This window comes from Diadema setosum, chromosome 3 (assembly GCF_964275005.1).
Source record: "Diadema setosum chromosome 3, eeDiaSeto1, whole genome shotgun sequence".
Classification (NCBI taxonomy): Eukaryota; Metazoa; Echinodermata; class Echinoidea; order Diadematoida; family Diadematidae; genus Diadema; species Diadema setosum.
In genome coordinates, this window is record NC_092687.1 from 19,300,821 (window position 1) to 19,323,929 (window position 23,109).

A 23,109-nucleotide genomic window follows, 5' to 3' on the forward strand; every position below is an offset into this window, starting at 1 on the left:
ATATGACGTATAAGTGGACAACAATACAAAGAAAATATAAAGGAAATTCGACAAAAATTCACTTTTCTAGAATTATGAAAGAGCAATGGACCAACCGCTTTCAGAAAGCAGGGGGAATAATTGCTACCCTTAACAAATGTCAATATCAAGTTGATGGAATTTGTAATTTTCATGAAAAATGGATTTTTATAGTATTTTCTTTATATTTTCTTGGTATTCTTGTCCACTCATACGTCATAACCTCTAGTAGTCTCCTCATCCAGCGGTTCCAACACCAAAACTTTAAAAATTCATAACTTTTGCATCGATTGTCCGATTTTCTTCAAACTTTCACTGATGTGTTCTACTAATGTTGCTGCTTTCACTCAATCCACATTGCTCTTGGGGTTTATCTTCCCTTTAAGTTATTGTGATGTACATGTATATAAGTTCTCGGCTGCAAAGCATTACATTTATGTTTGCGTGGCCTTCAAAGCATTGAAAATGAAAAGTAATATTAAGAGGGTTTCATACTGTATTCTGATCTACAATTAGTTATGGGTGATTTCTTTCTTCATATATCTTCTTTTCTTTTGACTAGATGATCCCAGAGTATTTGGCATTCACTCCAACTGCTGTGCATTCATTATGGATCTAATGCTTTAACCATTTGAGTGCTGATTGGCACATAAAACCCGAAATTACATTGCAAACATTGTCCATGGACCCTAGCACAGAGAGGGTTAACCTTTTGAGTCTGAATTAACTTGGCATTAATTAGTTGCTGCTAGGTTAGGACAAGATTGGAAAGGCTTTCTTGTCATTAGGGAAAAGTATTTGTTGTCATGCAAAATATTTCAATATAGATCAGAAAAAAAATCTTGCTTTTGCTTTGACTTGACAACGAAAGGCATCCAATTGTCATAACTATTCCTGCACAGTGCAACTTTTCCAATGATAGTTTTTACTTTCTAGTAAACAATAACTTAATGTGAAAGCAAGGGTTCTTCTCTCGACCTTGGTGAAAGGAAAAGAAAAAATAAGTGATATCAAGTGATCATGGTTGAACCATGACTGACAGTGAAAGAACATGAATAAATTGGTCTACAGGAAAGTAATACAGAAAGGGTGTCAGAGTACCATCTCTGTAAAAACTGGACAGGATTCCAAGCAGTCCTGCAATTAATCTTTGAAATACTATCTTTTAGACATTTCTGAAAAGAAACAAATAACAAATATAATAAAATTCAAAACAGAGAAAAATGCTTAACACCCCCCCCCCCCCCCCGAAATCAGTGCCCCACCACTACCACATTACCCAGGACAAAAATTAGGACAGTACATGAAAAATATGATGATATTAACAACTCTGGTGGTAAAGTGAGTTTTCATTAATCCAAGAAATACAGGACTGGTAGAGTAGCATTAGTTTTGAATAATTAATATGTAGTATACACTACTTCCTTGCCACGTTGCTGGGTGAGCTGGGGAAGCAACTTGGATCAGCCATGAAATGGTTTGCAAGTTAATCTATTGTATTTCAAAGTTCAGATGACAAGATTTAAACCCCTTGCAATGTCTCATGATTCCAATGAACAAATAATGACACTTCCCCCACATACCACAGAAACTAGACACAAAAAATAGACTTTCTGTTCTCTGTTTCCTTGCTTTTTTTTTTTTGACATTCTATTCTGGAAATGATGATGCCTCTACATTTCTTTCACAAAGAAAACATATAACAGGTGACTGATATAACTTCGTCGGCTAAGAATGAGAAGGGCGTTAAAACAAGTAGTTGTCTTGAACACTATGGTTTTAGTGGCAACTTTACACCCTTTTCATTCTCACCCAACAAATTGCAAATCTAATCTGTATGAAGTATTGACATTATACAGTTGTAACATAATTATGATCTGTGCTGATGGAATAGTTAAAGAGTGGAAGACGGTGAAAAATCTGTGCAGAAAGAAAGAGAATGACGGTTTTATTAGTGGTAGTAAGCCTCATTAGAACCATCACCAAAGCAGAGAGTGAAGGCTGCTGTAGAAATCTGCCTTCTTCTACTTTGAAAGCATGAAGGAAAGATCTGTATCAACACGTGATAGAAAACATCACTAGCGTCTCCTAACAAGAGCTGTGGGAGAGAAGGAAACCCTTCGGGTCAGAAATACAGAATATTATATAATACAGCAGTGAAGACTAAAAAAGAAAAAAAAAAGAAAGAAAACAGAAAAAAAAACCCACAGTGAATACAAGGTATGTTAGGAAATATATGTATATGTATTTTTCTCTCTCTCTATGTATAGTGCAGCATCCACAGACTAGAACATGACATTGACAGATGTGTCATATACATTCCTGTGCACGTTTGGGTTATGGGTAATGATGTGAATGAGACACAGACAGACAGACAGACAGACAGAGACAAATACAAAGAGAAGCAAGCAATAGAGACAAAGAGAGATATATATTAAAAGATGGACAGAAAGACAGACAAGAGATATAGACAGAAGGAGAGGGAGGGGGAGAAAGAGAGGTGTGTGACTACATGGTGCACAGTAGGTTTGTGGTTTCTGTAGTTGCAGTGGATGATAATACACACAACCACCTAGTATTCCAATCCTTGTGATGAGTACATTTCTGCATCTTACTTTCGGTATAGCCGAGTGAAAACAAGCAGCTCACATATTGTACAGTACATGTGCAGAGCCGGAGTGTGAATCGATGTGAATGCAGTGATATGGATCTATGTGGTGATTATACAGACGACACAGCTTCAGCATTCGAAATCATCCATCTACCATTCTTTTACATAATTTATCAATACAATTCTTGTGGCTATCAGAAATGTTAAGATGGATCATATCTGACGGTTTCATAGAATTTAAAGGCCAATCTCGGTATCGCCAATGCGCAGAAAACTTTTGCGCATGCTGAAAAGCTCTGTCACAAAGCTCGGTGCCCTTGTTCGCTTCTGGTTGTCTGACGCGGTTCGCAGTTCCCATACGATTCAATGGAGTTATTTGTCTGCTTTTCCGCTGTTACCCCTTTTTTTTTCTTGGCTATCATTCAGCTTAAAAGAGTTGAAAGCTTCTAAGTTTCACTGATTTGCGGTCACTAGAGTCATGGTTCACTACTGTAAGGCTTCAATGTGCTGGTCACATGATGGAAAGTGAAGAAATCTTCAACAAAAAATATCTCTGGATAAAGACAGAATGTGATCCGAGTGCATGTGCAGCCAAAACTGGGGCAAGTTTGTCCCATGAGCTATCCCATAATGCATCTAAAACGCTACTCTGCGCACTGCACCTAGGTATTGGCGATACCGAGAATTATGGAAGAAAAGTAGATGAATTCATCGTGAAAATTCCCTGATCGTGCACTGATCGTGGGTTTGTTTTTGTTTTTACTCCGGTTCAGCTATATCCGGATGTCCGGCCACGAGAATACAGAGTATCAAGTTGGTATTAGTTATAGAAATAGCAGGACAATGAGATGCTTGATAGGAAGATCAATTAACCCACCTCATAGCATTGTACACACTGTCCAAAGTTCCTACCACAGAAAGGGGTAATGGAGATTGATGTATCACATTACTATTAAGCCTGTGGAAAGCTGCAATACATACACAGGGGCAACAGGTTCACACAGGGGAGAGCGAGAGAGATATATAGATACTGTCTTTTATAGATAGATAGAAATGGAGAAAGATAAATAGATAGATAGATAGATAGATCATAGATAAATTGATAGATAGATAGAAAGATTGATTGATAGATAGATAAATAGATTGATAGATAGATGGATAGACACAGTAGATACGTGTAGATAGAGAAATATTGTGTTTTAAATTGACCTCTGAGAGAGATACTGTGTTAAGATACATGTGTATAGATGCATTGCAGACAATAACTGTTTTTAGATAGATAGATAAATAGATCATAGATAGATTGATAGATAGAAAGATAAATAGAAATATTGACTGATAGATAGCAAGAGAGAGAGAGAGAGATACTGTATACTAAATTGACCTACGTAGAGAGAGAAATACAGTGTTAAGTTTAATATGTATACTACTAGAGATAGAGAGAGAGAGATATTGTGTTTAGATTTATAGATGCAGCGTAATATATAATACAATAGAGAGAGAGAGAGAGAGACAGGGCAAAAAGAATAGAATGTTGTCTGCACCTAATTAACATGACACACCCTCAGGTGGTGACATACGATTCCCATGATGTATCAACGGAATATAATCACTGCTCTCAGAGAGCATACTCTGATTGGATTTCTGCGGGTCCTCTGTCATTCCACTTGCTATTATCAGAGTGAAATCCCCTGAAAGCCATCAAAAGACTAAACAAAAATAGCAACAGTAATAAGAAAGGCTTGACAGTGAGCACTACCGAACATTCGCTGACAAAATTCCCCCGCTTCGCCCGCACATCGGCACGGATGAAAGAAAACAGATTTCATGAATCATTCCATTAAAACTTTGATGCATGCTCACACATGCAATGCACAACAATCGGAAGTCAAAAATTTGAATTTTTTTTCTTCTTCAAATTACCATTGGAAGAAGGCATTTTTGGCAACATGCTACACATGCCCATGCTTTCAATCAATTGCTATCCATTCTCTGGTGTTGATATTAAGATATCCATGATTGTTTAAAAAATTCAATATTATGTCTTTATTTTTCTGAACCCAAATACGATTACATGGCAAAGGTCGGTGTTTATTGTACAGTTGGACTGGTGAGAAAATGAAAATCTTTGTGAATATTTCTTTGAATAGAGTTATAAATTTTAGATATCAGTGAGGTACAATACAAGTTTTCATTTTAGAATATATGTCCTGATAAAGAAGGTTGTGATACATTCAAAGACTGCAACTTTGACTACTAAGACTAGTGAGTGAAAACCTGACTAGCACATAAATGGACAATCCTGTGTGCATTTTGAGTGCACCTGAGTGCAATTATGACCAAAGCCATAAAGTGGAAGGTTTAATTGCAATTCATTATGTATCGCTAACTGTACCCAACTCTAGATTGTGATTTAATTAAGTGCAATATTGCATCAAATTGTGCTTGCTTTACACATACAGTGTACATGTACCGAAAATGAAACAGTTAATGACTAATGGCTGTGTGTACCCTGCGAGGAGAAACTCACAAAATTTGCTCTCAACTTTGATTTTAATCAGAACACTTTTAGGCCCGAAATCATGAAGGTGGTACAAATGAAACCATGGTTTAAACCATGGACAAAAATCATGGAGCGCCAAGTGTCGCATGGAATATTTTGTTACGAAATTGGTAATTTCGTCGCCAAAATGACCGTTTTCTTAATGAAATTATCATTTCGTGGAGGAAATGTTCATTTAGTTACAAAATTTTGTCATTTCTTTACAAAATAATCATTAATTCATCAATGAAATGACTGATTTCATAACGAAACATTCCATGCGACACTTGGGGCTCCATGGTTTTTGTCTATGGTTTAAAGCATGGTTTCATTTGTACCACCTTCATGAATTCGGGTCTTAATGTTTACATCTTTTGCAAACACATGTGAAAGAAACAAACACATAAGTTAGACATGGCATAGATTAGTCTGATTTTTCCATCCAGCATTCCAGACAAAAAGACCAACCCCCCCCCCATAAAAAAAGGAAAAACAAAAAAAAAAAAGAAAAAGGGGAAAATCTTTTCAAGCTATAATGATGTGGCAATACGGAAGTTACAGAGAATACAATGGAACTCCCATGAATAGTGCACAAGAATATAAGTGCATCAAGCTATTCAGGTCTACTAGCATGATGTTGTTGCTGCTGTTGTTGTGCACAAGAATTTCAGTTTCACCCAGCTAAGATCTACAGTGTACTTGTGTGCTGTTGTTGGTATTGTTTGCTGTGCACAAGAATCTAAGTTTCACCTAGCTAAGATCTACCAGCGTGTTGTTGCTGTTGTTGGTGGTGTTTTGTTAAGTCCACATAACACTGTTTTGAATTACACTGGATAGTGTACTATGACTGCTGCGTCTGTATCATACGACAATTAATGCACATTACTTTGGTCACTTGTCCCCATCCCTACACAGTTTAACTGATCAAGGATTACAAAAATGCTGAACAATCTTTTAACAGTTAATGAAGCATGATTGTGACTGGACGACTGTGCGAATAATCCTTCATTACTTTTTGTTATTTTTTATTTTTTTGTTAGTCTGCAATGAGTAAATTCGGAATGCAATTATGATCATGCATGGCAAAACAAGTTTTGTGACATGCGTGTATCATGCATGGTTCCATATTTTTGGTCTTGCAACGTGATTGCTCTCTCTACAGAAATAATCTGTCAAAGTGAAATGTCATTGATGCAACAAAGGTATAATAGTTTCTGCAGTGAATCTGTGGGTACTCACTTTCAAAGAGAACCAAGTAAACTTCATCTTGTTGTCATGAATTCTGATCTTTAGATCTTTCTCAAATCAACCTGTACTACAAATAAAGTGCTTTGCTTCCGGTGTACCCTAAATGTCAAGGGCTGAATTTGTATTTTGCGCCTCGACCCAGTTCTACATTTCAATGCCTGTCACTTTGTCCATTATGCCACACTGCATTGTGGATTTTGATTGTCTGCTAATACCCTCTGATCTGGGAAACTAACCAATGTCTGGCAGAGTGAAGGAGGGATGGTAAACTCAAGAATGTGGCGAGTCTTAATATTGCTCACTCTTTTCTCAAAAATTCTAACATCATTATTAAAGATTTGTAATATAACCCATCAAGGATTCTGACGTGAAAGCAACTAGGCTGGACGATAAACAGGTTTGCTTTGTTAAACATTGACAAGTGACAGATGAAAACAACATCAGCAACAGCAAATACTTCAGATTGAATTCAGTGGTGAAGTTGCTTTCACACAAGATTTGTGTGGATTTAACAGAGTCAATACAGATGACTAGACAAGAATTATGCTACCCTGTTGCTTTCGGAAGTGAAAGCACCTCGGCGAGACTATAGACTGGTTTTGCTTTGTTCAACACTCAAATGACAGTTGAAACAGCATTGGCTACAGTGAATACTCCAGTCTGAACTGGTAGAGGAGCTTTCACACTAGATTTGCATTTAGAGTTGGACATACTTTTGTACACACATGGGACCGAATTCATGAAGGTGGTCCAATCTTTGTTCATGCTTTCAACCATGGACAAAGACCGTAGTTTTGTATGGGATGCCAAATGTTGCATGGTCTATTTTGTAACATGCGAACTTGGCGCCCCATACGTTTATCCATGGTTTAAACCATGGACAAAGAGAGTACCACCTTCGTAAATTCAGACCATAGACTCGGTACTGACTACGTCGAGTGTACACTACCCTACGCTGTGAGGGATGAAATGCTAAATATACACAAAATGTTAGCGACTATAAAAGTGACAGCGGTTGAATAGGCTTGGGTTAGTTTGAAACAGACACAGGCATATTGATGTTAGGCAAGACATGGGTGTGGGGGTGGAGTTTGGATTAGTCTTCAGTCACCAGGAGTTTGAAGGGGAATGTGATTGGGGTCTAACCGCTTTCTTTTCACCAGTGCGCTCCATTTCTTCCTCAGCCTGCGCCACTAGCAGCGCACTGATCTCCACCTGATTGGACAAAACAAATCACATGACAGCCACAACACACAAGAATTGGGAATGAGGGCAACCACAATGGAGGCTACATTCATACATAAAGTAACATACTGTATATAGGTAATGTATGCAAACTGTATACCATTTAGTACACACACATTTTTTTTTTTTTTTTTTTTTTTTTTGGGGGGGGGGGGGGGGCAGAGGACATTCATGAATGCCAAGCTCAAAACCTACAAAACAAGGCAGATTAGGATTGTGTAACAAACAAAAATAACAATAATAACAATAAAAATAATAATAATAATAATAATAATAATAATAATAATAATAATAATAATAATAATAATAATAATAATAATAATAGTAATAATAATAATAATAATAATAATAATAATACTTATAATATTAAATACATGTGCCATTTGGGTTGACATGCCCAATTTTCAAAGTTTGTCTTCCTGGAAGAGTATTCTTTTCTCTTCTGTCTGTCAAAATTTTGGTGACTTAAAACAAAACTGAAATAGAGGCAAGTTTTAGGAGTTTTCCTGTACCATATTTTCTTTGACCAGGCACTGCTTTCACTGGGAAATAAAATGTGTTTTCATTGAAACTCATGCACAGCATGCCTGAGTGACCCTAATCTTTATAAAATCCTCTTTTCTCCCTTTCCTATGAAACTGCACTCTCTGACTCTCTCTTATTTCAATCACTTTTTGAATGGGTTAGGATGGTCCGATTTTAACAAGATATCATGTTAACGATTACAGCTTACTCCCTTTTGAACTATGCAGAAAGGTGGAAATTCATTTTGGCCTAATTTTTGTGGGTTTTGAGCTGGGCAATGACATGCACAATCTACACACCATGTATTCACAACATATACAATGCAATTCGTTAATCAATTTATCTTCTGTGTTGTGTGATATGCACTCTTTAAAGATGTTGTTTTATCTTTCAACATTTAGTTATTGTTCTCAGACTTTCTATTGTCCATTGACTTGCAAGCTTGTCAATTTATCAGATCAATGACAAGGTACTGTACACTGTATTGAAATGGGATGGGACAAAGTGCATGGGTGAATAACGTTCAGATATTGGTCAACCTAAGATGGGCCAACATTATCAGTGAGTATTGCCAATCAAGCAAAGTACCAATTAATGCCTTTTACTGGTTTATGGAGACATGTGCCTACAGAATGCCTGATGAATGGGCAGAATCTAAAATCAGTGTACAGTGGGGCTATTACAGATAAATACAAATATTTAGAAACAGAATAAAAAACTGATATCTCAAATACAGGTTTACATTTTCACCTCCAAATTTTCAAGGAAAAGAATGATTTTGAGAAATGATTTTTGAAATAGGTCACTATTGGCCAGATTTTTCATAAAATTAACTTTGAATTCCTCTTAGAATTGTACATGTATGTTCTTTCATATTTCTTAAGTGGTATCTAATCAAACTCCTGTAAAGTGGAGATGATATTTTCCTGCGCTCCTACCATATCACGGGGAAACAAAGTCAAATTGAGCTATGATATGTGCATAAACAGTATAATGCATGCTTCACATGAAAAATGAACTTGTTTATTAGATGAAATCTGTTTTCATGTTTGCTCTGTAGCAATCTGACTTCTCATGCATATCAAGCAAACACGGTGTAATACTGCTGAGGACAATGGTTAATGATATCGTAAATGTCACATGTGGAGCGTATAGTGTACAATGTTTGTAAGCACATGGACTAGATAATAAATGGGCATGCATGCCTACTGAGTCATGGCTAATGGATTGGTGTCTGCTACCCACAAGTGTGATTAAACAGTATAAGCGGAAGACAACATTCAAAAACACTTTGGTGAGGGATAAATCATGAGCGGCAAATTACACAGCTCGGTTTGCCTGATTTCTATTTGTATGTATTGCATGTTCTCTCCACATAAATTAGTGATGTTTTGCTTGTAGCAGTTCATCACTATTGCATGCTGTTGTTTATGAAATATAACGTAATAACATGTAACTAATCTAGACAATAAACACATAAAACAGGTATACGATGAGATAAGGAGCCAAGCAAATGTTTTCCCACTTCCTTTTTCATGGCAACATTTGACAGATATCTATTTGTTTGCTTTTGATATTCATTACAATGTTCTCTACAAATGTAACTTACATGTAGTATCTCAATCTTGTACTTATTAATGCTATGAGATTGCACAAACTACATACATATATATGTATGTAGTGTGTATCTCCACCTGATTTTGCCAGTACAGCACATTGGCATAAAACTACACTATCTGTCACAATCGTTGTATGCAATTTCTCTCTCTCCTTTATGTGACTGTCTGTCTCAACTAATCAATCACTATTTTCTATGTCTAAAGTTACACAGATGTACCTCTTTTACTAACCTCTCTTTTATTCTCTTCATATCTCGTTCCAGGTATTCCACTTGACTACTCTTCAAATGCATTGTATGCAAGCTTTATGTTTGTATATGTTTGTACAGCTAGCATAAATCTGTATGCTCCTCTTTCTGTCTCTCTCTACTTTTTCTCAACCTCCCCCTCCCTCTCTCACTCCCTTCTCTATCTCTTTCTATCCATCTATCTATCTTTCTCTAAATCTTTATATCTCTCCTTGTATCTCCACCTACTGTATCTATCAAGTCTATCTTCTACCCACCTATCTATCTATCTATCTATCTATCTATCTATCTATCTAATCTATCTATCTATCTACCCACATCTATCTATCTATCTATCTATCCACCTATCTATCTATCTATCTATCTATCTATCTATCTACCCACCTATCTATCTATCCACCAATCTATCTATCTATCTATCTACCCACCTATCTATCTATCTATCTATCCACCTATCTATCTATCTATCTATCTATCTATCTATCTATCTATCTCTTGATCTTCATATCTCTCCTTGTATCTCCACCTATCTATCAAGTCTATCTATCTACCCACCAGTCCATCTATCTATCTATCTATTTATCTATCTATCTCTTGATCATCATATCTCTCCTTGTATCTCCACCTATCTATCTATCTATCTATCTATCTATCTATCTATCTATCTATCTACCCATCTACCAACCTATCTATCTATCTCTTGATCTTCATATCTCTCCACATATCTCTCTCGTTACCTGGTTCTCCTGCAGGACGGTCATGAATCCCTCCTGGCAGAGCTTGATGTCCCGCACGTAATCCACCTCGGTCTTCAGTAGCTCCTTCACCACCTTCTCCCTGAAGTCTGCTGGAGTCATCTTGGGGGCCGGGGTGGCCTGGGGCTTCAGGGCTGCTACTTGGTCTGTCGGGATAACAAAATGTAAGTATGAATTGTGAGAAATAGAAAGATATGTGTATACAGATAGAGAGATACCATGTAGATATATTGATAGAAAGAAAGATACATTGTAGGTTGCACACAAATAGATAGGGTACAGATATACAAATGTAAATGGATAGATGAATAGATATTTACAAAAGATAGATAGATATACAGACAGATAGATAGACAGACAGATATGTAGATAGGGTAGACAGACATATAGACAGATACATACATTGATAGACACATAGATAAATACAATATGTAGATACATATATGGATATTGTAGATAGACAGATAGATAGGGTAAATAGATACAGAATAGATAGATAAATAGAAATAGATACACAGAAGTCTGTCAGGAGAACAGAGTGTCATTAAAAAGAGGTACGCATTACTTGTGAGAAACAGAGAGATAGACCTCCACCATAGATAGACAGACAGACAGATAGACAGATAGATATGGTGGATAGATAGAAGAATATTAGTCTGCCAGAGTCATCTTGGGGGCCGAGGCGTGCTGGGGCTTCAGGGCTACTACTTGGTCTGCTGGGGAGAATAAAGTGTGCACTGTCACTCTTGAAAAGAAATGTAGGAATGAATTGTGGGAGAAAGAGACAGAGAGACAGACTCACAAACACACAGACAGAAGAGATAAAGTTTGGAATAACTTCAGACGAAAATGAACAACAGAGAAAGGAACATTGCAATCAGTGCTGAGCATGAAAGAGAGAGAGACAGACAGACAGACAAAAGAGACAGACAGACAAACTAAAATTGAAGAAGAAAGATATCAAGTTTGTGGTATCTTTAGAGAGAAATTAACAGATGAACAAATATTGACCTTGGTGCTGACAATAAGAAAGGGATGGACGGACACATTGATGATGATGAAGAAGATGATAGCGAACACCATTATATCGCGCCATTTTTCTGCACAAAGAACATTCAGAGGTGTCCGGCTCCCACAACTATGCCACACAATATTCACAAAATTGCTGGATATGACAGTGGGCCCTTTAGTTCACATTTGAAGGTATCAAGGCTGTTACAATTCCAAAGCTGAATTGGTAGAGAATTCCACAGACGTGGAACAACCGAGGAGAAGGCTCTATCCCCATAGGTTTTTATGTGGGTATTTAACACTTGAAGAGTCAGTCCTGCATAACTTTTTATAGTCCTGGCCACCACTGATGTACACTGATCAGTGCAGATACAATGTACGTAGCTAGATGACAAGTTATGAAGAGCCTTGAATATAAAAGTAAGCAGCAAGATCTCAGACTGCATTCTCCATTGCACAGGCAGCCAATGAATCTCATGGAGTGTTGGAGAGATATGGTCAAACTTCTCGGTGCCTGTAAGAAGGCATGCAGCAGCATTCTGTACAGCCTGGAGACGTTTGATTGATGACGATGGCAGGCCAGCAACGAAGACAGTTGCGAAAGTCCAGTCTAGAGGATACCAGACCACAAATAAGATTTACTGCAGCACCTCATGTACGTATTAAAGACAGTTTCCAGTCTCAGCAAGTCCTGCAGAGCTGGTCGTATTCAGACTGACAAACATGCGGTAAGTTTTTCCACGCTCTAACAGGAACAGGGAAAGACACATCAAGCAAACCAGAAGGACAGAGAAGTGTGGAGTGAATGAATGATGGAAAGACACCATAGAAAGTGAGAGAGAGATGAAAAGTATGCGGTAAAGGAGCATTTAGACAATGGACAGAGTCTAGGAAACATAGAGAGAGATTCAGGGAGGAGAGAATGTGTGAAATATGAGATTTATGTATTGAAAGTGAGAGAGAACATGATCCATTTGTCTCAAATATCTTAGTTATTCTTTCTATATTAGTCATACAATGCTACCAAAATGATTGTCGCTTTACTGATTGTCTTCTCTGTCATTGCTTGTGTGTATACAACCCTTCCTGAACTTTGCCAACCTACAATGTAAGAGCTTTTAAAGGGACGGTATAGTTTTGGTTGTGGTCCGAATAAAAGGTGGGACCTGCCACTTATTCGGACCACTTTGTTCTTGTTTTTTTGATATCTCAGCCATTTCAAAACTAATTATCATCTAATAAACTTTGAATTCCTCTTAGAATTGTACCCTCTTTCATATATTGTCAGTGGTTTTTAATATTGGTTTTAAAATGGCTGAGATATCCAAAAACAAAGTGGTCCTAACAAAAGGTAAGACCCACCTTTCATAATGACTACAACCAAAACTATTCCATCCCTTTAGAGAATGTATCAATTTGATACAAGAGCCTGCAGCACCTACACCCTCTCTGCGCCAAGACTTTGCTTCTTTTTTTTTTTATAGTTGGTAATTTAAAAAGCCTTTTCACCCATCCTGCATTCAGGATTACACAAAATATCAAAACTTGACCTACAAAAAATATGAAGAGTTTGTTCGCAAAAACCAATAAGTCCATTTTTTAAGATTTTGAAGTACGGTCTCTGTCATAAAGTACAAAATAATACCTTTCAAATGATGTATCGGCCACTACACATAGAGGTACATTTTTAAAGTTATGGTCAAAAGAAGCAAAAATGTTCTTATTATTCTCTTTATTTTTCTTGACCTTTAATCGCAAATATTTCCATTTGGCAAATATGGACTTATCGGTTTTTGCTCTTCATATGGTTAGCAAGTCCACTCTAGCATAGCAATACACTTCAGTCCAACAGGAAGGCCATGGTGATACAATAGGGACTCTACTGAAAGGGGAATTAGACTACAAAAAAAAGATATTTAATTTTGTGGCATGAAATTTTGACGAATTGTAACTGGCATTCAATGCATACAGTGTAGACCACAACTTTCACATGTATTTTAACTGGTGCACAAAATCTTCATTGGCTCTTGCGAAATTCGCGCAATCGAAATGAATACAAATATTTCTGGCTTTACAGTATATTCACTGACAGTTGGTTTCCAGATAAGCTGTGCCAATTGGCAGTTGAACCACAGTACAGATTAAAATCAGCTTTGGATGAGGTTTGGTGGAAATCCGGGAATACCTACAAAGAATTATATATCACATTCATTTCTCTCAACGCTACAATGTACATTTGTAGCAAAAGAAGTTCCTAGTAAGTTTCACACCAAGTCTTTTGAATGTTGATGAGCAAATGTATGATGTGCAAAACTAATTGGCATTGGAAAGCATTGGTTCTGCGGGAGTTGAACTCTCACTTGAGTGCAAAGGAGAAGGAAGTCTTTAACAAATTATTACAAGAGGCTGTGTTTGTTTCAAACAACATCATCAGGTGAATAACATGTCATAAACTCTGTGCGAAAAAAGATAAGCTGCAGTTGTCAAACTTCCTAGTCAATAGCAGTGACAAATGCCATATAAAGTTGACACAGACATTTACGAGGCAACCTCTCTAGTTGCTAATGAACTCAGCTGCAACTTGCAAATATACAATGTATATTTCATTAGCATTCCACTACTCCCCCCCCCCCACCCCCTAAAAAGAGAAAATGAGAAACAAACATGATAAAATGCATCTATGCAGAAATAGACAACCAAGTAAGTCAAACAATACATACTTATAAATGCTTTTTTTCTATAGGGGACAAACATAATCCCTGTCTTTTGAAAATTACTTTGTAATAGTCTGGACATTTGAGCTGATTGGCATTTGAAGGACAGTAGAGTGTGAACATGATCCTGACTTGGCTCAGCACTCGGTGACTAATTTTGAGGTGATTTCCCCCCCCCCCCCCAAGGATGTGGACAGTGAATACAGAATTTTTTTTTTTAATGAATACATGTACATCAGTGAAGTTTGAGAAAAATTTGATATGCATTCCAAAATTATGGAGTTTGAAAGAGTTGTGGCATTTTCACATTTAATAGTCCAGTTTAGTAGGTTTACAATAAGTCTACAACATTCTGTGTTGTCACAGTAGTGCAACGATTATAAAAAGAGAATTCCATATATAACAGTTGCTTTTTTAAAGAAAAGTAAACACTCCTACTACTTGTGTATACTGATGAGAATGCTAACTTGGTTTTATCAAACCCACCTTCTCCCACATTTGAGAGAGGTGTGTCAAATGCCCTCTCATCATCATCAATACTAAAAAACTGACAATAAGATGGATGTCATATGGAGCCCTACAAGGGCGCTCGCTACCGCTCACCCTGCAGGGACCGGAGCTCTTTTTCCTTCTCGGCGATCTCTGCCTCCGCATCCGCCACCTGTTGCTGCAGCTCCGCCTTGTCTGTCTCCATGGTGACGAACGCACACTCTCGCACCAGACTGGACTTCTGTAACCTCTGCTTCTGCAGTAGGGAGGACACCAGAGAATGTACAGCAAAAGAGAGATTAGAGTTCATGTTATCAGGTTACATACAATGTACACTTAATATACAAAGGACTTATTGGGGGTCAGTGGATATGACAAGGGACTCTAAATTACGAGGTTGCGGGTTCAAGTCCCTGGACAGCAGTGATACATTGATTACATCTACCAGTGTATGTCAGGCACTTTATCCTCACTGGCTATTCCTTCAGAAGGAATGGAATACAGTCATAATGTTCCCTTGGTTGCTTGCTTGCTTGCTCGCTTACAGGCATTTGATGCTTCATTACCTGCTACAGTGTATGTAAAATGACTCATAATTCAGATTCTAAATCAAATCAAAATCAAATTATAAAGATGAAGTCATTTCTCACACATATCTATCAGATACATTGCCAACTTTTGCTATTTTCTGTGCTCAAATAAAGTATACCATAAATACAGAATATTATGGTATATTAAATCATTATATCACATCCAATCATAATTCTGGTGTGCAGTGATGCATGAAACGTTGAGCATTTTTTTTTTTTTTTTGTACATTACTCAGCTTTGTGTCAGTAGCCATCATTGTCATCACATTGCAAGGTTATCAATGCTGTGCCTAAACGTAGATAAGATATTTTAATACTGAAGATATGAATATTTTATGCATGGGCAATACACGTTTCCTGCAGTGTTCCCATCAAGATTAACTGAAATTTATTCCTCTGTTCACTTACTTCAATTTCTTCTGTCAGTTCGGATATCCTTGTCTCCATTAGTGAAATGGAATGATCCGCATCTCCATTCACTGCTATAATGATAAAAGGGATAGGGAGAAACACATCTTTAATAAAAAGATGCTTCCCTTATTACCCTCACATTTAAAGCTTGACAATAGATACAACTTCGTTTGACTTGATCAAATTGCATATGAATCTACTTTATTTTTTTTTTCCCCTGCATTCTTTTTCCAGATGAAAATTTCACACAAAGTCAATTGAACAAAGTTATCGGGTAATATCTTAATCTAATAGTGCAAATACCTGGAAACAGGTACATTGTAAATCATTGACCTAAATGTACAACATTATTTGTTAATTTTGTTTATAATAAAAATTAAGATGTCTGAACAGGTGTCATTTTTAAATGCATTTCAAAACTAATATTTCACATACCCAGGGTTCAAGAGTCAAAATACTTGGATATATGATACTAAAGTGTAATACTACACGTAATAGAAATGCAGAGACCATTATCATGAGAAAAAAAAATAATAATGAAGACTGAAAATATAAATTTGAAGCATACCACCATCTGGCCGGAGATGGGAAAGCATGGTGTCTTCATCTTTTCTGCTGTTGGTTCCTAACCGGGGTGGACCAGGTCTACCTGGGGGAACCTTCTTTTTGGCTGTTAGAGGTGAGGAAGTACACGAGAAAGATGTATGCCATCATTAACCCTTTGTGTGTTCTGAGTGCTGATTGGCACAGAAAACCCCATAGTATTGTACACACTGTCCAAAGTCCCTGAGACAGAAAGGGTTAAGCAACAGCATAAGACATACAGGTGTACACTGTAGTGTACGAAAACCTCTCTTTTTGGGTATTGCTTTATATTATATTGTCCACTATAATGTTAGCAATCATGATCAATGTTCATGGTCCTGTATCAAGTCTATTCAGCTCTGATTGTTTTCAACTATTAAGTTTATACCACATTCCTTTCCTGTCTCCCCCGGCCCCCCCTTCCCCTCTATGCCTTTTTTTTTTTTTTTTTTTTTTTGACAAACACTGCATTACACATACAATGTATACATTAGACACACATTACAAGTTGTTCTCTATAATACACTGTATGTGTGTGCTCTTTTGATTTATACACCACAAATTCATGTATACTGAACACATGAAAATATACATGTGCCTTCACATTTTATAGCAAGCCTAGAGTGCTTTGAAGGATGACTTTATTTCTGATCTCGTTCAAGGGTTTGCATACATGTGGGAAGTCTTGTTTCTCTAAAGGCCTCTCATATTGGTGACACTGACAAAGATGAATAAGCAAAGAATCTACTAAAGCCAAGCATGTCGGCACAAGGACCTGTTTTTTTTTTTTTCCTCCTTTTTTTTTTTTAATGATCACGCGTGAGCTGATAGAAAGCCTAGCCGGCACACCCACTCCTATTGAATAATTCAGTTAGTTAATTCTGTTAGTCACATCAACCGATAGATAAGAATTGCTAAATTCGCCCACAGGCTCTCGGTGTCAGGCATCAATGATGCACGACTTTCTTCAATCAGAGACTTGCTAGTTTGATTGGTTGCAAATTTCACCAGCACGGGCTGGTAGTAAAATTTAGTACTTCAAAGCTGTAAGTTAACCTGTTGAGGACGAGTCCCGGGTATACTCGGGCAGGTGTCTATCAAAGGAAAATGTGTGTTATAGCAAAATCAGCCTGTCCTCAATGGGTTAAGAAACTTGGGCTGATCTCAAAGGGATATTTGCTTCAATCCACTGTATGGTGGTTGGGCACTGCCTCATGGGATGACCCCATTTTTGCTTCATTTGCAAGTTTACAGCAGTTTAAAGGAAACCTTTCTCAACCTTTCCTGCCAGTTTCATCCAGATCCTTTCACAACTTTTTGAGTTATTTTGCACACAGACAAACAAATTAACCACGAAACAAACGTACCAACGGCAATGAAAACATAACCTCCTCCCTGGGCGGAGGTAATAAAGGCAAATCACAAAACCACTGAAATGGGGATACTGGGCCTTGATTGGTTAAGAAAACAATCCGAAACTTGGCTCACTTAGTAATGACACATATCAAAGCTGATTGACGGGACAATGAATATCAAGTACAGAACGTCGGTTGAGAATGATAAGGGCGTTATTCAAGTTGCCACTAAACCCATAGTGTTCAAGACCACTTAACGCCCTTCTTATTCTCAACAGACGAGAATATCTCTTTCTGTGGATCACTACCACTTGAAGCATTCTCATACAGAGATTTGGCTTCAGCTCATTTAGAATACTCTGAGAGTCGGTTTATCGGCAGCAGGAAATACACATAATGTCATGGTGAGGGCTGAAGTGTGAAAGTCAGGCAATTTCATTTGTCAAACCATCAAACTAAGAGGAGCTGTTGAGGTGCAGTGGATAAGACCACAGACTGTCAATCACAAGGATCCTGGTTCACTGGTTCAATTCCTATGGCTACAGCAGTTGTGCCACCCAGGCAAAGCACTTTATCCTCGTTGCTTTGAGCCCCATTTTAAAGGGACTGTACAGTACTGGTTGAGGTGGGGATTCATGATTTGAACATTCCTAAGTGAGACAGTGAAAAGCCTCTTATGAAATATGAAAGAGCATGTAATTGTAAGAAGGATTCAACGTTTATTTGATGAAAATTGGTTTTCAAATGGCTGAGATATCCAAAAAAGTGCTAATAATAAAAGGCGACATGCCACAACTTTATTAGGATCTCTTTGTTTCACCTTGTTTTTGGATATCTCAGCCATTTCAAAACCGATTTTCATCTAATAAACTTTTGATACCCCTTAGAACTGCATGCTCTTTGACATCTCATAGAGTGGTTTCTGAATATCTCACAAAACGTTAAAAGCTAAATCCTCACCTCGACCAGAACTGTACACACCCTTTAACAGAGCTTTTCAAATTAGGTTACGGCAACAATGTCCAGTTAGCGTCCAGATATTTATTTCTTTATTAATTAATTTTTTTAAATACCCTGCCTGTTAAAATGGTCCTTGCAAAATGTTGCTCGGGCATTGTCCAGGTAACTTTTGCCAAATTTTACCCTGGCCAGCAAGGCAAATTACCCAGATAACCCTTCTATTAGTTAGAACTCTCCCGCAGTAACATTCCCTTGATACTTTTAGCACTCATGGCATGCACAATATTGCAGACAGAGAGAATAATTGATGCAACACACGCAAATCATGTGCATGGATTCATACATTGTTACCACTGATCTCTATGTAGATGAAACCAGGATTTTGTAACCAAGTTTTGTTTACTAACATGATTGCCTAGTACCTAAATGTGCACAATTTGGAATAATAAATGCCACTGGTCGGAGGGTGGGGTAGTCGCATCAGTGGACACTCCCCCCTTCCTAGAAACCTACCCGTAGAGGGTTTTTGGTGTGTGTCTGTTTAAATACCCCTTGTTCTCTCTTGCAGTTTTATTTTCCGAGGCATGGAGGAATTTTGTTCTCTGGACATTGTCCTGACGTTGTCAGTGTAAGGTCTGGTAAAACAGGGCTTTAGTCCTTCAGACGAAACTTAACGCTGCTGGTTCCATGGTTGCTAGATTACAAGCATGAGTTGGTTCATCAGCAGCCATGTTAAACAAATCAATTCAATTTTATTCTGAATATACTTACATCATCATTTATACTTAACTCGTTGAGGACGAGTCCCAAGTATACTCGGACGAGTATAATGGGAAATGCGTGTTGTAGCAAATCAGCCCGTCCTCAACAGTTAATATCTTACCATACCCGTTCAGTAAACTGTAAGTAATGAGCACTGTATCATACTACTCAAAATCATATATTACACCACGATAGTAAAAACAGGTAGAGTGTACAACCCAATGGTTGCTTTGCTGCCTAATAATTGTCATTCAATACCAAGTATCTCCACATAATGATGTTAGAGCACAGATTTAGGTAAACCTTTTGACAAGAGTTACGTTGTACACTTCTCAACCTCCTGAGTATTGTTACGCACTGTAAAATTAACTTCAGTGTACACTGTATGACATCATCCGTGTACGTGTATTAATTTTCTGGCTGAATCTTACCCTATAAAAGAAACAGCAACGACAAGCTAACCAACCATAAAGACATACAAAAAACACACGAAAACAAAACTGCTACATTGCTTAAACCTTCAGCAACTACTGTAGGCCTACATATATTAGCTCATGACAGCTCTTTTTTTTTTTTTGGCAACAATAATTGAGAAAGAATCTGTTGCTAAATAATAAAACTTCATGCAATGTCTTAGATCTATCCATTTTTTTTTTGCCCCTATATGTATAGTAACCATTGCAAAACTCCAAATCCTTGAAACTGCAGTATAAGTCCTAAAAGAGGAAATTGACAAAAATGTGATAATAACACATCATTGAGGGTTTCTTCTGTATGCACCAAGAACCTTCTTTGTAGACTGCATAATATAAAATGTCTGCCTGCTTTCTCACAGCATTGCCACATTTTGATACTAAACCAATACATTCAACTGTAGGTAAAAAATTTACAGCAAGCCGAAGAGACGCGCTACCTGTGTAGAGACATTTTGGCACAAACTTCGGGAACAACATTCGCATGCAGCAAGTCATACTTCCTCAGGGCTGGACAACTCAAAGCAGCACAGTTATACATTGTAGTTGCGCACCGACGGTCACTTACCACACTGTGAAGCGAATGCGAAATGTTCGACACGGCCAAAGAGCGTGGAAACAGCAGCAAGGCACGAGGCGAATGAAACAGGACCTCAAGATTACAATGCCGGTCTAGCGGGAATTTCCTGCTTACAGCTCCTACACCTTCTTCACTTTAAAAAGCATACTATCACTCTCCAGAGTCTGAACAATATAGAGATTACTGGTATGGAATGTGCTTTGCATGACAGCACTTCAAAAGACACATTGAGGGAGGTGACTCCAGTACAACACAGCTCTTCACAAGAAACAAAACTAGTTATAGTCCATTTATCTCAACAGGCATGCAAACTAGATCTGTCTATTACAATGTACCTTTCAGGCAACCTATCTAGATTAAAGTCCTCCATACTGTGTAAATACAAAGTTGAAACCTGCCATGTATCAGTTATTTCAATGATGTTTACTCACAAACTGCAAATACTGTAAGCTACAAGTTAGTCATTATCTAATCATTACAACTTTTAAAGAGAAGTACATTGTACTATGATAGGTGACAATTTCCACACAATCACAGTTCTCAGTAAAAACACCATCACACCAATTACAAAATTCTATGAAATATATTTATATTATTTTTATAGGCTGCTTCAAAACAATACTTTGGAATCAAATATTAGTCTGGAGATTAGAGATGAAATTTGTACTTATTTTATTCTGCTTTACAAGCCAGTCAACAAAAATAAAAGAGCAATAAACACCCCCCCCCCCCCCCCCCCCCCGCCTCCGAAAACAGAATGTGGTCATTTGTACAGTGCACTCCTGTTTATAAGAAACAGGGTTACAATGAAATTCCAGTTACAATGAAGTAAACATTCAGGTTCCAAAATTATCTTCTACACTTCTTCAAAATTATATACTCTAATTTGTTCCATTAATGGAATTTCGAAATGCTGGTCCTAAGGACATTGTTATAAAAGAAGTTGGCCGCATATATATATATATATATATATATATATATATATATATATATATATATATATAATGTATTAGATTCTTTCAACTATCCTTTTGTACTGCATGTAATTACAGAAAATCTGGCAATCATATTATCACCTAATGAATAAATGACAATGGTTCAACACTCCTATTTACACATGTTGTCACATTCATAGCATTCATGGCTTGTGTTTAATGACCTTGCGTGAACAGTTCTTCAGATGTGTGCAACCATTAACCCATTGAGGGCGGGCTGATTCTGCTACAACACTCATTTCCCATAGACACTTGTCCGAGTGTAATCGGGACTTGTCCTCAATGGGTTGAATAGGGTACTTTGTATGAATTCAAAAGTTCTCTAATTCCAAAAGGCATACTGGGTCTATAACAAATCTTATTCAATATGGAAATAATTAACCAAGGGGAAAAAAAAAAAAAAAAATGAACATTGTATGTTTCAAGCCAGGCAGAATACAAACACGCTTTGTTGGAATAGGTTTGAGCATCTTTTTTCTTTATTCTTTTTCCTCTATCTTACTGGGTATATAATGTGTGTGTGTGTGTGTGTGTGTGTGTTGGGGGGGGGTGGGGGGAGGGGGTGTCCTCACAAACTGCCTCAATCTAGGATATTGTAGTGGTGTTTCACTCCAGGCAACTAGGGATACATTTCACACCAGGCACACAATAATTGTATGCCCGTTTGTTCTGAGTACACATTATGGAAAAGCGCCCTCTTGAGGCCTTAGGGTACAGACTATACAAATTTGTATCTTGCTTGTTTTACATATTTATGACCTGTATGTAGGCGAAATGTCTTCACACTATGCAAATGGGGAAGTTTGAAAAATGTTTATGTACATGTACAAGTCCTAGATTGTCGCGTACACACCTATACATGACATGAAGCCTGATTTTTTTTTTTTTTTAGTTAACTGAAGCTGGTTATCAATTTCAACTAGTCAATTTATCGGAAGAAAGAAACTACTTTTTCATTATTTTTTTCAGAAGCAAATAATAGATTATGCCAAGTTACCTTGAGCAAACTATCATATCCCCGGTTGAAGCATCTTACAAATATGTGTGCATCTGGGTGTGTATGAATGTGGGTGCGTATGAATATGAATTTTTGCACTGTGGTGTACTCAAAGGTATGACTATATTTTGTAACACACACACAAAAAAAGAAATTGTCTAAAAAACTTCTACATGTGCATCCACACTTCATGCCTTAAAACAAAGACATAAATACATGATATCAAGAAAGAAAAAAAGTAGATACCCTTTAATTCCACAGATATTAAGTGCAAACAATAACCTTAACTTCCCAGACACAGATAAGAGATAAGATACAGTGTACATGAATAACCAAAAAAGATTGAAATGTATTTCTTGCCAAGTAATTCAAAGTA

General features: G+C 37.3%; 1 protein-coding gene across 1 annotated transcript in view; it reads right to left on the minus strand.

The window, feature by feature from the left end:
- The window catches only part of LOC140226241 (uncharacterized), an 88,410-nt gene that overhangs the window by 29,915 nt on the left and 35,386 nt on the right, over nt 1–23,109 (minus strand). Inside the window, exons 6-10 of the mRNA XM_072306726.1 lie at nt 16,598–16,696; nt 16,024–16,097; nt 15,140–15,281; nt 10,794–10,957; nt 7,566–7,634 (exon numbers count right to left, since the gene is read on the minus strand). Coding sequence (XP_072162827.1) covers nt 7,566–7,634; nt 10,794–10,957; nt 15,140–15,281; nt 16,024–16,097; nt 16,598–16,696 — 548 coding nt within the window. The remainder of the gene's footprint in view (nt 1–7,565; nt 7,635–10,793; nt 10,958–15,139; nt 15,282–16,023; nt 16,098–16,597; nt 16,697–23,109) is intronic.